General features: G+C 45.1%; 1 protein-coding gene across 9 annotated transcripts in view; it reads right to left on the reverse strand.

The window, feature by feature from the left end:
- Nucleotides 1-15890, reverse strand: part of STIM1 (stromal interaction molecule 1) — a 109958-nt gene that overhangs the window by 34475 nt on the left and 59593 nt on the right. For all 9 annotated transcript variants that reach the window (XM_067304406.1, XM_067304071.1, XM_067304342.1 and 6 more), the window contains 2 exons: nt 13294-13405; nt 12010-12125 (listed from right to left, as the gene is read on the reverse strand). In XM_067304406.1, coding sequence (XP_067160507.1) covers nt 12010-12125; nt 13294-13405 — 228 coding nt within the window. The remainder of the gene's footprint in view (nt 1-12009; nt 12126-13293; nt 13406-15890) is intronic.

Consider the following 15890-nt stretch of genomic DNA (forward strand, 5'->3'; position numbering starts at 1 on the left):
CTTGTTGGCTGTTGAGAAATAATTGGTGTTAGGTCTCTTCATCTAATGTTTAAGAAAAAGACAGAAAACTTCTACTTCTGTCATTTGGAGGGATGAGGACTTTCACAGTTGAGGCAGGAAAAATTTTATTCCACTTAAAATCTCTTCATGCCTTAGTGAAATCAAGTACAGATACACAAGCCATTTGCTTTAACTCACCCCCAAATGACTCACAGTGAATCTCTACTTTGGTTCAAGACACAAGATCCATAAATTACAGATGATGAAAGAGGAAAATAATAATAAAAAACACCCACTCTACTCCAGGTACACAAAACATGACAAACTGATGAAGTGGAAAACGTGGAAACGGAGGATGGTGACTAGCTTTAATCGGGAGAAAAAGAGAGATGTATTTGATACTATTCAGTATTTGGAGGGGGTTGCCTGGAAATAGGTATGTTTTTACGTTCTTCTATATCACGGGGGATTCCCTAGCAAAGAAAGAGTAACAGAGAGGACTATAAGAATATCTCTGTCAAACAAAGAAGATAGGCTAGATCAACATTTCTTTTCCTTTTTTCTTTAATAGCCTTTCATATAACTGATACAGGGATTCACCAACAATTCGGTTACAAACCATAGACAGAAAATTCTGAGACAATTAAGAAAAATACAAAGATATGCACACACAAAAAGGGTTAGGCCAAAATTAAGCATTCACAGTTGAAAGCCTCAGATGAAGCACTGCATAAAGGCACGTGCAGCTCAATCTAAAAGATGTATCGTCACATACTATGTGGGCACATATAAATTGGACAAGACATACACAAGCCTGCAAAAGACAGCAAAGTAAATCATATATCAAATCAATGAGTAGGCCGAGCAGCATGAATGGCAGCATCAGCTGGGAAACCTGCAAGATATTCAAGCACAGTGAAGGCTCACAAAAGGCTTGAAGCCAAGAAAAGAGAACTTCATCTCTAAAGAACGAAAGTAGAAAATACAGTGAAGTCTTAGAAGACCGAATTCCAGATTAGCTCCGGTCCATGCAGTCTGAAACACGAGTGAAAGGCCAAGATGACGACATACAGCTAGATTCGTTAGGGAGAGAGAGAAAACTAGCTGTGTAACAACAGTAAGGGCATTCAACCTGCTATTGGGAAAAACCCTTGTATTAGGTCTTCGGTTTGCATTTTTGTTTTGTTTTTTTAAGCAAAGAACCGCTGACATTTGCCATAACTGGAAAAAAGACGAAGCTATTTAAGCAGATTTTCCCACTAGGAGCAGATGACAGATGCATACACTCTGACTCCTGCAACTGCATCATAAAAGATGCATTAAATAGACTTAATTACCAGTGGCATCTACTACTTTTAGTGACTTTTATTGTGTCAAAGTGCCAGTTTGACGCTGGTTGCAGTGTCGCAGTGTACGCTATGACTTTTTCCTCCCAGTAGTCACAGTTTACCTTGGGTTTCTCTGTAGCTCTCTTTCTTCCGCAAGCGCAATTAGACTGGAAGTGCACTAGTCTGATGGGGTCATCCTCACTAGCTGAAAAATGATTTCTGGAGCTACACAAATGGGCTGTTGACATCTGTGGCTGGTAGGAATTATTCTAGTTGATAAAAAGCCAGAAACGAGGAATATGCATAAGCCAGGACAAGAAACAGATGTAAAGAAATACTGTCTCCTAGGTTTGCAGAAATATACTGATGCTACATAATGGACATTCTGTATGTAAAAACCAAAGTTATCTCGAGAAGATAGGCTGTCTGAAGAACAAAGGGAAAAAAAACATGAATATGACACAAAAATTAAATCTTCAATGAGGTCAACTTCTTTTTATAGCTCCAGTTTAGGAGCAAGACAGAAGGCTGCACTGTACCCCAAGGGTAGCACATAACTTGCTGTTTCTGCCTCTGCTGTCCCAGGCAGGGAAGGAAGTAGTGCTCTCAATGGGCAAAGACAGAGGAGGAATCAGAAACATTCAGAGTATTTACCAAGAAAGCATGAAGACTGCTGAATCAGGATATAGACTCTCCTCCACTATATCTGATAAACAGATTTCAGTCAACATGACGTTCACCTAAGTCTTGGATGATGCAGCACATCTTATTCCTCTGCTCAGAGAGCAGTATTGAAGAGAGACGCTACACGGGAGAATTATGAGAAAACCAAGGGACTCCTGCGTGCTGCAGCCTCGCAGTTTAAATCACATCCTACTTCACCGTTTCTCACGTATTTCCGACTGAAACCTCCAGCTGGAATAGACTCAGTATTTTCCCTTGCAAAGCAGCAACTCTGCTTCCACGGCAAGCCCGGGGGGTCACCTCCTGGGAACGGAGGACACTTGCCGTGCACAGAGAGACATTCGTGCTGCTTTCCTTTCCTCTTTACCCCTCTCAATTTAACCTGGCGTGCTTGACACGAAGGAATAATCACCTCCTTTACGTCAGGAAAAGATGAATGGCGTTTCAGCAGAAACTGGTTAGATAAAAAAATCACGGTTCAGCAATATTGATACAGCTTATGAAGAACTGTGCGACTTTTATGTGGCTAAATAGAACAAAAGAGGTTTATCTTGAGAATTTTACCGCAGGGATTTTCTACAGTTGACATAATCTGTTGCTGAACAATAATCCGTGCCATCTGTCACATGCAGTGTTTAGTCAGTAAGCGGCCACATATCCCAGCTACAGCTTTTCTCAGCGCCCGACACTTGATTACAGGATTAATAGCGTTCGTGTAAGGAAGCAGCGTAAAGAAAGAACCGCTCGGCTCCGGGGGGACCCGAACGGATCCTCTCCCCGTGCTCCTGTGGGGGATGAAGAGGTTGGTTGCACTACTGCAACAGAAATACTATATCCATCGTATAGATACATAAATGTAAGAAGGAAGGAAAATAAGGTTCTTGCTCAAGATCTGCTCTCCCACAAATTCAGTGTCTTTCAGACACTGGTAAAAGCTAATTTTTCCAGGAGGTAGATTTTTTTCTCAAAAGCAGATGAAATAGTTCGGCACTGTCTTGTAATCTGCCCCTGATCTTTTCTCAAATGAGACAAGTTGCTCCAGTTGCTCCAACAAGCAAGTTGTTCAAGTTCAAGTAGCTCCAACAACAGAATAAGGACTTTTTACTATGTAACACTGAAAACAACGCTTGCAGGTCATACAGAATCCAAAGCCTACACCTCAACAGCCTCATCAAACGCCGAGTCTTATTTCCTTACAGCTATATTAAAAGTTGTTTGACTCAAGAAACCGGTATGGCAGGAGAGGTAACCAATCTAACACGTACGATGAACCACCACGCGCCAAACTCAGAGCTCTCTTACCTTGGTGTCTGCTCACCTCAAGCCCATCAGATGACTGTGTCTGCTTCAGCCAATTCCAAAGAACAATTTTTTCTGTAAGTTAACGGTATTTTTTTCCCAATAGGAACTGTTCCTGGAATTGAATAACCCCTTCAAGAGCAGAGGCTAGAAGCCAGCTGGCCCGGTAGTGGCAGTGCAGGAAGACAGAGAGAAGACAGAAGCGGACTTCTCCAAGGTGCATGGGGAAAACACAAGAGGCAAAGACCACGAGCCGCAGCAAAGGAAATCCTGATCAGGCAAGGAACAAAAAAATTGCAGCGATGGTGGCTAAGTACTGAACGAGGTTGCCATCCTTGGAGATTTTCCAAAACGCAGCTGGACAGAGCCCTGGTCAACCTGCTTAGCTGTGAAAATAAACACGCTTTGAGGAGGGGGTTGGACTATACACCCCCGAGAGGTTCCTTCCAGCCTGAACTGTTTTAGGAATACTTTAGCACATATTTATCAGCGTGTGCTGAGTGAGGCGTGCAGGCAGAAGGCCAGCCCGCACCCCAGGTTAAATTAACAGGGGAACAACGTGGGCAGCTGCCGGCCGTTGCAGACAGCGGAAGGGAGACGTGCTTGGCCACCCAGCCCGTAAGACAGTAATGGGAGAAATTACTGGATGCTACAGAGGGTGAAAGGGGAGTATACGGAAGTGCCCCGGATGAGGAATGCCGAAAGATGTGAAAGGGGGGTGTTGGCTTATCGGGATCACCGACCACAGCCAAAATTACCGAATAAGTGTGTAGAATCAGCAAAACTGGGACCAATGGGAAAAGAGTAAACTGGGGGCAGGCTGTTTATTTGGGAACTTGGGGGGGAAAAAAAAAAAAAAGAATATAAAGTAAAGCAAACCACCTGATTGGGGCTGTTTGGGGGTAGCTGTCAAGCAGCCCTGCCCCTGACCTACGCAACGAAGCGGGACGAGAAGCCTGTTGTGGTGACCACACCGCGCGTGGCTTGACTTGGTCCTGCAGCGGGGCACGCGGGGTGCTCTCTCCAACATTAAAAAAGGGGGCATCCCAGAGGGGACAGAGGACTGACTCCCTGGGAATGGCGAGCAGACCATCCAAGTGCCTTCTCCCCTTCTATTACCTAAGAAGGTAATATAATCCATCATCTACTGCACCACAGAAGCGTTTAATCATTCTTTGAACACATTCACTTGGAAGTTCAACACTAAAGAAATAAACAGGATTAATACTGGTCCCGCTTCCCATTCCGGATGGATAATCACAACATCCTCTTCCAGAAGTAGATTCCAGCAAGTTTCTGCACATATGTAATTTCTAATCCCTTTTTTTATTTTATTTTTTTTAATGTTTTCAAAAAACTGCTAGGATTTCCTGAACGAGTCAGCCAATCCATTTTCCACCCCGGCACAATTATTAAAGCTTTCCTTCACCGTTCTCATTGCCTGTTTGCCCACTAACCTGCCGGCACAACTGCCGCCTTCGTCACGCAGTATAAACTTGCCTTAGCTTGGAGCATTAGGAGTTGCCCAGCAAAACGCCTGCTAGACCCACCTCGCGCTGACTCACGTCCTACTTACTCCTTCCAATACCAGGAGTCCTCAGCTAAACTACACAAGCACTTAACAAACCTCCTCACTGCTCAGCAGCTTTCTCTAAGGACGAGCGAATAAGGGAATAATAAGGAAAACTCAGCTTAGATGTAAACTTAGCCTTTTTGCTTTCTATAACTTTATGAGACTGCAGATTCACCAGAAGAATTAAAGTCTTCGATCCTGGGAAGAAGAGTATGGGTAACAGAGGTTAACTTTAGTGAAGCTGGCTTTTCTCTGCAGGTCTCCTCTGCAGCCACGAAAGAGGAAGGGTCCCCAGATCATGCACGTCATTTGGCTGCTTTAAACATGGGATTTCCCTCTTTCCATCACCTGCCAGCAGTATCTAGTCTGCCAGGGCTAGTATCTCTAAAATAAACCTTTGCCATTACCTTTAACTAAGTGATTCACAGAATGGTAAATAAATAATCTGAAATAATCTTCAGATAATCAGAAACTTATTGTTTTACCTATGGGCTGCATGCTTTCCTACTCTGTGAAAGCTCTGGCGATATTTCAGATTCAGCCTGCAGTACTGAGCACGCAATCTTGCAGACCAGATCGGCTGCAGGATGAAGAGCGTTCTGCACTTTCCAAACGGACTTTAGGAAGATGAAGAAGGGAAGGAGAAAGACAAGAGAAAAGTATCACTGTTACATTCTGTACTAAAATTCACAAAAATCAGTATTTGCCACAAACTACCCATAATTTTTCCACAAATGTAGCTCTCGGAACTATTACCTATTCACAAATGAACAGCCATAAAGCATATTCATTAGCCACTATAGCAAATGAGCGTTTTTTTGTTTTTTGTTTTTTTTCCTGAAAGGCCTTTCATTAGGCCACTTTCAGGAATATTTATCATTTCATTGTGCATAACACAATGTCATCCCCCCCTCCAATTCCTGGTAGTACTAATAGAATTTGCATACGTGCACAGAATTTGGCAAATGAATTATTAAATTCAAGTTTCAACACAGTTTAAATCACGTTTAAGTAAAAAGCTTAGCGGGTTCTATCAGAGGTTAATAGAACCATTACTGGAAGAAGAACTGCCGGTGAAGTGCAGGATCAGATGACTGCAAAGATGCAGAGGAGTGTGCAATGCTGGAGTTATCTTTGCATCAGTCATTTTACACATTGACACTGCCATGAAACAACCATTTAAAATTTGATGCAATGTTTCCCGGGCTCAATTAATATTTCTACTTCCTTCCAAGTGTCAACACAACTTCAAAAGATTCAGTCAAAATCCCAATTACTGCGTCTCCTTCACAGATTGGGGAATGGAGTCGTAGAGAAGTAATACACCTACAGCCAAAAGTGTGAGCCTGTGGCCCACACAGCGCACACTCCCCGGCTTCCAGCTCTCAGTCTTACGTATCTGAATCACAAGATTATCTTTTAATGTTCAGTATGTAGGAACTACCACTCGTGTAGCGCCGTCAAACGCTCTAGATGCCAGAACTGCACTCGGTTGGATCGAAATTGCACGCGGCACATCCACACGCTATCCCGAGCGTCACGTAAACACTACAAGCCAACCCGTATAGAAAAGAGGAGATAATTCTGCAGACCGCTTAAGAGTTTGTCAATATAGGAAAGCTGACAAAAATACCGTTTAAGAATAGCTATTCCAGAAAAGTTATTCTGTGCCAGACTGTCTGTTCTTGCTTTACTCACCATTTGCCTAATTAGTCTACCCTGAAAGGCATTAATTACCCCGGAGTGAAGCGACTTGCTCTACCACAGGTCATCCACAAAAGAGCTAGCGGAAACCGGCTAATTGGGCAGTAATTATTCGAGGCTCGTTCTTCACGCAGGCAGCCGCGAGCGCCCAAGCGAGCGCTCGGACGGACGGGGAAGCGTTCTGCTCGCTGCCCGGCTGGCGTAAGCGTTTTCCGGAGACCTGCGTCAAGACGGGCATCCGTCACCGGGTCGGATCGGTACTTCATCCCTGCGCTCCTCCAAAACGCACCTACAGGAGAGGGTTGTCACGGTGACCCTTCGCGGCGTTGCATCGCCACGGCAACGCAACGAGATCACCTTTCACTCTGTTTTCTCGCTTCCTTTTAACTCGTTGCACCCGAGCTCTCCGCTATTTTAGCTCTTTAACCCCCCGCGCTGCGGCAGAAGCCAGCTGCAGCAAGCGCCCAGGGGATTTTTTGGGCAGCTAAGCTCAGACCGCTTGCTTCCAGGTTGTCGTAGCTTAAAATCACACAACGTTTCTCCCTCATCCACGAAGCCCGGCACATCCCTGGGTGTGTGCCAGCGGCTTTACGCGGGGCTGGGGTCCGCGCTGCCCCCGTCGCGGAGCCCCGAGCGCAAGTGCCGCTGCGAGACCGAACCGAAGACGCACCAGAGCTACAAAAACGCAGGAGGAAGCGGCACACACTGAGGAAAACCCCTTTCTCTATTATTTCTTTATTTTCTCTATTATTTCCTTTTTTCGGGGGGGAAGAGGGAAGAAAGGGCACAGTTTTGCCCAAGACGCCGGTCGTTCCCCAGCGCGCCGAAAGACGACCGCGTTGCATCTCGGCTTTGCGGCACGCTGCCGCCCTGTGCTTTACAGGAGCAAGGTAAAAGGTTCACGACAGCAAAAACGTAGCGGCGACCTCGAGCTCCTCCAGCGAAAGAGTCGCACCGTGCAAGAGGCAAACTCGAAGCCTCAGTTTTTAAACAAAAAGTTCCACGAAAAACGGGTTGGGTTATTAGTAAATTAGCAATTTTACAGCAATTTACATAAGCACTGATAACAAAAGAAAACTGACATAGGCCATAAACTCCACACTGCTTGGTTTGAAGTTGAAATATCAGAAAAAATACCCGACACATAGGAATGGGTAATTTCTGAATTTCCCCATGTGAATGAATCGGAGCAGCGAGGTGGCCTTCCGCGTTGGGGGCAGACGTTCTCCCGCGTAACCAAGGGAAGAGGATAAACCTCGGCACGGGGCGGGATAGGGCTCAGTTCCCTCTCAGGCCGCCCATCAGCAGCTGCTCTAAGTAAGAGAGCATCAAAGAAAACGTAAGCAAGCCTCCCTTCTTAAAAAACCCAAACCAAGCCAACAGCTTTTTAAAATTTCCTTGATGGCACCTGCAATTTCTCTCTTCGTCCCCATCGAGTCTCAGTCCCTTCCGGAGCGCTCGAACGCCAGTTTCCGTTCGGCAGGAGGCCCATGAGATCATTCTGCCACGCAAAGAACCTCTCGTCTTTCATAAATTTGCTGACTTTCAAGGCCAATAGGGTATCCTAACTCCAACCAAACTTCTCTATCACCGCACTCGTTGGGTTTTTAGTTTTACAGTTACTGTCTCTGAAAAAGCACATGAAGCCACAGCTTATTTAACAGGTGCTTCCGTCACCTGAACGGACTAAACTGTACAATAAAGCCAACGGATCTGTAAGCAGAGAAGTCATTTATGAAGTCTCTCCGCGGGACAAAGCTGCTTTTCTATCTAGGGGCAGGTAATCTAAACACAATTCAGTTAACTGTAAATATTTAAAGTGGATAGTAAATCTCACAGCGATAAATTAATCTGATATTTGGTTAAGAAATGCTATTGCTTTAAACAAATAATGTTCCAACAGGTCTCAAATGGCTTGTCAAATATACTTTTAATTATTACGAAGGGAAACAAATCCACTATATTAGCAGTTGTACCAAAGGAAACATGGCTTCATCCACCCCAGATGGGGGGAATAATAAACACTTAATGAAAAGCAAAAAAAGGTCGGTTCGTTCCGCAACCCTCTAGCAGGTGCCGCATCCTGCTCAGCAAATGTGTCCTTGTAGAGGTGTGGGCAACCAATCCCCGTGCTTCTGTTAATGCGAACACAGATATTCAATAACTAAAGGCATAATACTAATGATGACAACTAATGACCCCCAGCAAAAATCAGAAGGACGAGGAGAACAGCAAAGAAACCTCAATCTCGCACTGCTGCCAGAGCAAAATGCTGGAATCGGCATTACCAGTTCGGGACTGGAGGAACCAGCACGCAGTGTCAAAACAGCATTCAGGGATCTCAGGCCGCGGTGTTTGCCTCGGGCGTTATTCCCATTTCTTCTGCCTTAGGAGCTGCGGTCAGCGGGTGCAGCGCTCCTCCTGGGGCCGGGACAAGCTCTCCCTTTGCCCGGATTCTGCTCCTCCTGGCAGCTCACAGTAATTATGGAGAGGGAGTTAAGAGACATCCGAGACTGACTTAGCAAATTGCTAAGTTAAGTTGCGCGCAGCTGTTTAAACTGAATTAAGCACGGCAGACTTCCGTTCTGGGAAGGGGAACTACAAAAAACATCTCCCGAAATCTCGCTGGCCACACAGAGGTCTCACTTTATCGGCCTTTGGAGAGGCGACCAGGAGAAGTCACCGGCCTCGGAACCTCCGTAGGCAGCATTCGGCCGGCGTTTCAACCCGAAACGATAGCTCAGTGGTGCCTGGAAGGTGTACAGCCGAGTGTCTGCTACTTTAGTTTTAAGTAATGAAAATATAAATTCACTTTTCACAGATGATTTTTTAAGCCCAAGCCAACACAACAAAGGAACACAGAGCAATCAATCACTCCATCCCGCTTAGATGATGATTTTACCTCCCTCTTTGGCACTTGGATTAATTCACAGAACCGTAACCCTGAAAGCGAAAAGATCTGATTGAAGAAGGAAATCACACGTCTAGAGCCTGGCACAGAAATTCTGTCTTCTTGGGAATTGCAGGAGCCCGCTCAGCAGGCAGCAGAGCGGCCGGCTGCCCCAGTCCGCTACGCGACGCTTGCCAAAGCCTCTGCAACAAATTGCAAGAGCCATCAGAGAACAAGTTTTCTAGCTTCAAGACGGGAACGTTTCCCATAAGGATAAGGAGATAAGGAGAAATAACACCTTGGTACTTGTGCTGTAATCCCCACCCGCAATGAGACGGCTCTGGTTTTATAAATCTGAGGTAAGCAGCTACATTGGTCCGATCCAGACCGATTTTTTTGTTTTTAAATGCCTCGAGTGCTTCTATATCCCTAATCCCAGCAGGTATAAAAGCACCTTCAAGAGAGCGTCTGTGAGCCACAGCCCTCCGCTGGGAGCTTGGCTCGCTCAGCAGCAAAGATGGCAGGAAGCCGTCTTCAACTGACCGACTAAAAAGCAGTGTAAGAGGAACGTATCTGAAACCGCTAAATCCACCACTGAGCAACCACTGCTTCTGCAACGTAAAAGGTGACCCAGCGCTTGCCGAAACACTGCCGACTGCCAGTGGCGTGGAAAACCCAGCTGGTTTGCAATCCGTTCCTTAGGGAATTCGTTTTAGATAAACAGCTTCTCGCCATAAACTTCAGTATAAACTGGAGACGAATACGTTCAATTAGTGAGCAAATAACACAAATGACCTTCTCAAAAGTATTCTATTTCAGCTAAAATTTAAAGCGCGTTTCCTGTATTCACATACCCCGATACATACACCGATGACAAGATCCGTAACACACGCGGACTGGTCGGAATCGAAGCAATCAGCACCGTTTTTGGCATCCTTTAATCCTGTATGATCAGAAGTTCGTATTACAGCCACGTGACGAAGTGGAATATCTCAAAGACCGTGCAGCGCAGGCCGAAAGGAAATAATAAAAGCAGAACTGTATAAGAAGAAATACCTAGTTTTTAATGACTGGAAGCCAAAATGGTTATTATGTAACTCAGACTGTTAATTAAGCCAGCTCGTATCTTTTTCAAGCCTCATGAAGTGCTTTCACTTGGTACACTCGGAGCAGCCAGTTCTACCGGTACTTGCATCACCGCACCTTTCTGATGAATCTGGACACAGACCGAAAACAGGAATTGACTGCACTAACATTTGAACTTAAAAAAAACCCAAGAAAGTAGTAACTGAGAGAATAATGGAAGCTCCGCATCGCTTCCGACTGGTCAAAAGTCGGGCAGCCCTGGCAGCCGGATAGGGAAGGCTGGACAAAAGCAAAAAAAAAAAAAACACCCAGCTTCTCTATAAGATTGTAAGAATATCCACACTGTGCAAAGTAAAAGCACATCCTATCCGGTATCCTAACAGTGGAGAGTAGCAGATGCTTATGGAAAGCATATAAAGAACAGAGGAAGCATAAAACGGTATTTTCAATGGTGCACACTTCCAGCTGTCAGCAATCATGGAAGATGCAGGAATTCCCGAGCCCGAAGCTGCATTCAGACCACCGTACTGCCCTGTGCTGAGAAAGCAGTCCCTTGTGTTCATTTTAAACCTCTCGCACAGTGGACCCAAGACAGTTTAAATGGGAAGGACTATGTAAGAGGGCTCAAAACAAGTACAGGCAATACAATCCGCACTAAAAAGCCATCACGTTTGCATGATATCCGGCAAAACAGGCCCCCGTCAAGCAAGGTTTCTGTTCACCTCCCAAAAGCATCAAAAGCTAATGAGAAAAACATGAATAAGTGGGAGACACCCCAGAAGGAACATTTAATAAAAAGACAGGAGACATGAGCCAGACAGAAGGAATGCAGAAGGAACACCCTAAACAGCACTGAGATAGAGATCACAGGGCTTCCAGACCATGTCAACAGACGCCTATAATCAGCATCAAAAAGAACTCAGTCCCTCATTCATCCTCAGATGCCTTCTCATCTAATCTACACTGCTATTCCACTCACTCCGATGATGAGGGCAATCTGCAACCTGTGTCCCTGGCAGAGGGCTGATCCAACCTGAGAGCAGTTTCCGTGTGAGGATACAGGGTAGCTCCGCTCTGCGCAGATCGTTCCAGGGACTGCTGCAAACCTCAGCGCTCTGCAACGTGGTCGACGCTCCAGTTAATAGAAAGGTTTAAGCTACCGACGCAAGAGCACCCAGCACGGTAATGAACTCCCATTCCTGCAGGAGGCCCATGAGAGGCAGGAACACAGCACTGCATGGCAGGATGCCTCCCAGGGCTACAGAGCTACTGTCAGTCCGGAGGTAACCTGTTTTTGTTTTATGCTAATTATACCAGTGACAATTTACCTAGGTGACCTTAAGCCGGGTAAAGTTTGGTTCACCTAGATAGATCTTTGCTATTCGATACTGAGCAGATACATTTCCCCTTCCTTAATAACCAGTCAAGTTTGCAGTGTTACTTACGGAGAGGAGGTCCAAAGAGCACAGTGTCCAGGGCTTTCAGCTGCAGCTTCTGCCTGTGGCTTCGATCTGTCATTTTCAGAACAGTTCCCATCATGGTAGCGTTGTTGACTGCTAACCTGTAAAAGAAGAAGTATGCATGGCCACGTTAATCTGGAATAAAAACCGACCAAAAACTAGTAACATGAGAACTACAGGAGGAAGACCAGAACGCTGCCCGATTAGGGTATCAAGACACAAGAAATTCCTCAAAAAACGTTGCCTCTGAGCAAAAAGCAGTGTCTTTGGCTTTAATTGGAGATCAAGAAGAAAAAGCAAGGCCATTTTTATTAAATTAATCCTGACAACCTACGTCACTTTCTAACTTTCTAACAAAACTGATCATTTTAGTGTTCTACCGGCCCATTTTTTTTTTTTTAATCAAATCTGTACTGCTTGCCTTTGACATCTTATTTCACAGACCACAAGAATATATTTCTCATATGGAAGAAAAACTGGACATACCATGCACTGCCCCAAACACCTTATTTTACTCCCTGTTTAATCCCTCCTCTGCAGTCAGTTTATAGGCCCCTTCTCAGTGAGAATAACCTTGACCCCCAAAAAACTGCACTGAGTTCCTTTAAAGTCTGTTATAAGTTTAAGTCAACTAACTAAAAAGCAAGTTTTACTCAAGGAATGCAAGGCTTAAAATTCTTGTTTGCTAGAGCTTTGAGGAGCTTGAATCAAGATCAACATATATCAGTGCTAAGTACTGTAGAAACACATAACAAAAGTAATCCTTAACAAGGAACTTAAACTCTACTTAGATGCGACCAATAAAACAGAGATTATCCCGTTGTTAAGGATGATGAACAATGACAGAGAAATCCAATGACTTCACTGAGGCTACAAAGGAAGCCCATGGCAGAGCCAGGCTGCAACCTAGAACTGTTTTGTTCCAGTTCAAGGTTTTAGCTCTCAGTATGTAGCTTCAGGCACAGACAGTCAGTCGGATGAAGTCTAGGATACCAACCAGCAAGGGCCAGATTTACCATCACACAGTTCAGACTGCAACGTCTCCTTTCGCCCACAACAGATACACTTTCACTTATGGCTAAGTCGGTCCCTGCAGAGAAGGGTGCAGTGCAAAGCCAAATCCTCAGAACATAACTGCAGCGCAACACGTATTGTACTTGGCTCTGTGCACACAGACAAACTTCACATGATGTTATAAGCCACCTAAAACCTGTTTTCCTCTCTGGCATACGTCCCGGAGGAATACAAGACAATGCAGTGAGCACTGACCTGGGCATGGCATGTCCACTCAGCTGCAACTTTCTGAAGGTCTCTTCATACTGTGGCAGCTCTACGTAGGTAATGAGCCACTGAACCACCTCGTCAACTGTCCAATTATACACTGTAGGAGAGGTAGAAAACAAGCAAGCAGCTTAATATTTTTACTAAGCAACTAAAATCGTCAAGCCAGCAGTACGAGCATAACTAGTAGCTTCACCAGATATACCTCTTCCTGCCACCTTTAGCAAAGAAAAAATACCTGCAGAGTTTAAACAGACACATTCCTATTAAGTAAGGAACGAAACTGGGAGGGCATTTAATCTTGCAGAGTATTATAGAAGAAATAACCCTACTGGAATACTTACAGGTTCTCAGCCCCTACCTGGTTGCCTCGTGTGATCAGTTTTGCTAGTCTGTTCTATACACACGATGGTCTGCTACGGGTTTACCATAAACAGACAACAACGTATAGCGCATAAGGGCTGGTGCTTTCCCAACAGCAGCCTCTGACAATAAACTTTTCAAGGTGATTGATTTGACGCTGTGCTTACAGCTCACAAAGGAAAACATGCAATGAGGCCATCGGATAAACAGCAGCCTAAGACAGTTACTGGCAAAGCTTCACTACCTCTTCTGGCTCTGGAGTCATAGGCAGCTGCTTATCGCGTCATAAGAACAGCCTGAGGCTGAGATCCTCCGAAGAGACAAGACCCAACGTATTCTCAGATGATAAGTACAATCACCTTTTTCTATTTTTTTCTATTTTCTATTCTATTACTCATTTTCTCTCATCCTCATGATATTGCTTTTACCTCATTACTCCCAACAAAGTACAGTCATCCCCCCGCATGCCTAAACCACAGAACTAGCAACTTCAGTTAACGTATCTGACTACACGCTCTGAAAGCCTCACTAACTCCTCCAGACCTTTTGAACACATGAGTCTTTTGACAGATAAAAAAGCACATGCAGAAACGCTCTAAGAAAATGGTTGTAAATAGCCTGAGAAAGGGTACAGCAGCCAGAGGGGAACCAGGGGAACTTATCCCCATAATTGCCTCAACATTTTGTGGAGTTTCGCAACGTTCAAAGACATTAATGGCAAATCTAGGTGCCTTGACTTGAGGCAGTTCACCTTTGATACTTAGATGATCCATAAAGCTCCAAAATCACAGTCGGTGGAGCTTTGGGGAATGTAGCTTGTGCCTTTGCCACTTAGTTTTGCCACATACAGTGACCACGGGAAGACAAAGAAAATCAGGCAGCAAATTTTTTCAGAGGACATAGGATTTGTCTGCTGTGCTCTAATTTATCTACTTCTGCCTGTATAGCATGGATTGAGTTCTTGTGGAGTTTACTCAATCTCCAATGATTTAAAGAGAGCTCTACGCTCGATATCTAGTCATCACTGATTGTCACTACCTCACATCCTTCTGGCCCAAGATCCATCGATCTCTCTCACAGTTTCCACCAGTCAGCTGGAGAAAAGGTCCATTCACTACTGGCTTAAAGGCTTCTACCGTTACCGAATTCAAAGGTGCCATGGTAATTTCTTAAATGCCAGCAATGAGTTGTCCCACAAATATCCCAGAAACATCTCTCAACTCGCCCAAATGAGCTAAACACTTTCAATGGAAAGATGATAGAATGGTGTTGGCTGTTTGACAGGAACTAGAGTCAAGAGTTAAGTAAAAGGTAGCAAGATTTAAAAAAAAGAAGAGGTAATCTTCATGTAAGCTTGCAAGATGATTCACAGATACACGTTAGCAAACTCAAAGCCAGCAAACTGCACTAGTTTAAGAAAATTCCCTATAGTTACAGGTCCACAAACTATGGGAAACTAATTTTCTATCGCCATAAGCAATATATTAAAACTGAAGGCGTCTGGGAAAGCCAGGGGCAGAGTTTGGGAACCACATTCCTTAGGCAGCGGCATTGCCCCCAGCCCGGGAGCATCGGCACGGCAGCACTCCACCGCACTGGGCTGGAGAGAACTGACACCACACACCAGTTATCACTTAATGTTAAGCAACTGGGAAATGTGAATGGTGCCCAAGGGGACCAGAAATCAAAATAAGCTCTGAAGAACCTAGTGCTGATATCAAAGCCTCCAATCCCTACTAGTGAATGTCAGGAGGTCTGGAATGAAGTATCAGAGTCCACCTCAAAAATGTGCTCTAAAACCTCAAGATGCAAAAATTGATGCTAATCTGGGCATGGATTCTGTTGTCAAAGAGCTAAATACAGAAGTCACTTGTGCTCAGAGCTTTCACTCTCCTCTGCCTCAGTTTTAATGCCCAAACCTTCCAGAGAGCAGCACTTCCAGCCAGCAGAGAGGGAGGACAGACTCTGCGAGAGAAAGAGCGCTGTAAAGACCAAGTCATGCCCACTAACGAATCCCCACCCTTGGGACAGCGTCCATCCAAATCCTAAGCTGGTAAAAAGCCTCAGCAGAGCTGGACAAGGCCTGGAGCAGCCAGCTCTTACCGTTCCTGCTTCGAGCAGGAGGCTGGGACCTCAGGAGGTCACTTCACAGCTTCGGGCGCTCATCTGCGCAGGAGCAATGACTGGCACTGCTGCCTTCAGCCACCGCAGCTTTTCTAGGA

Source organism: Apteryx mantelli, chromosome 1, assembly GCF_036417845.1.
Source record: "Apteryx mantelli isolate bAptMan1 chromosome 1, bAptMan1.hap1, whole genome shotgun sequence".
Taxonomy (NCBI): domain Eukaryota; kingdom Metazoa; phylum Chordata; class Aves; order Apterygiformes; family Apterygidae; genus Apteryx; species Apteryx mantelli.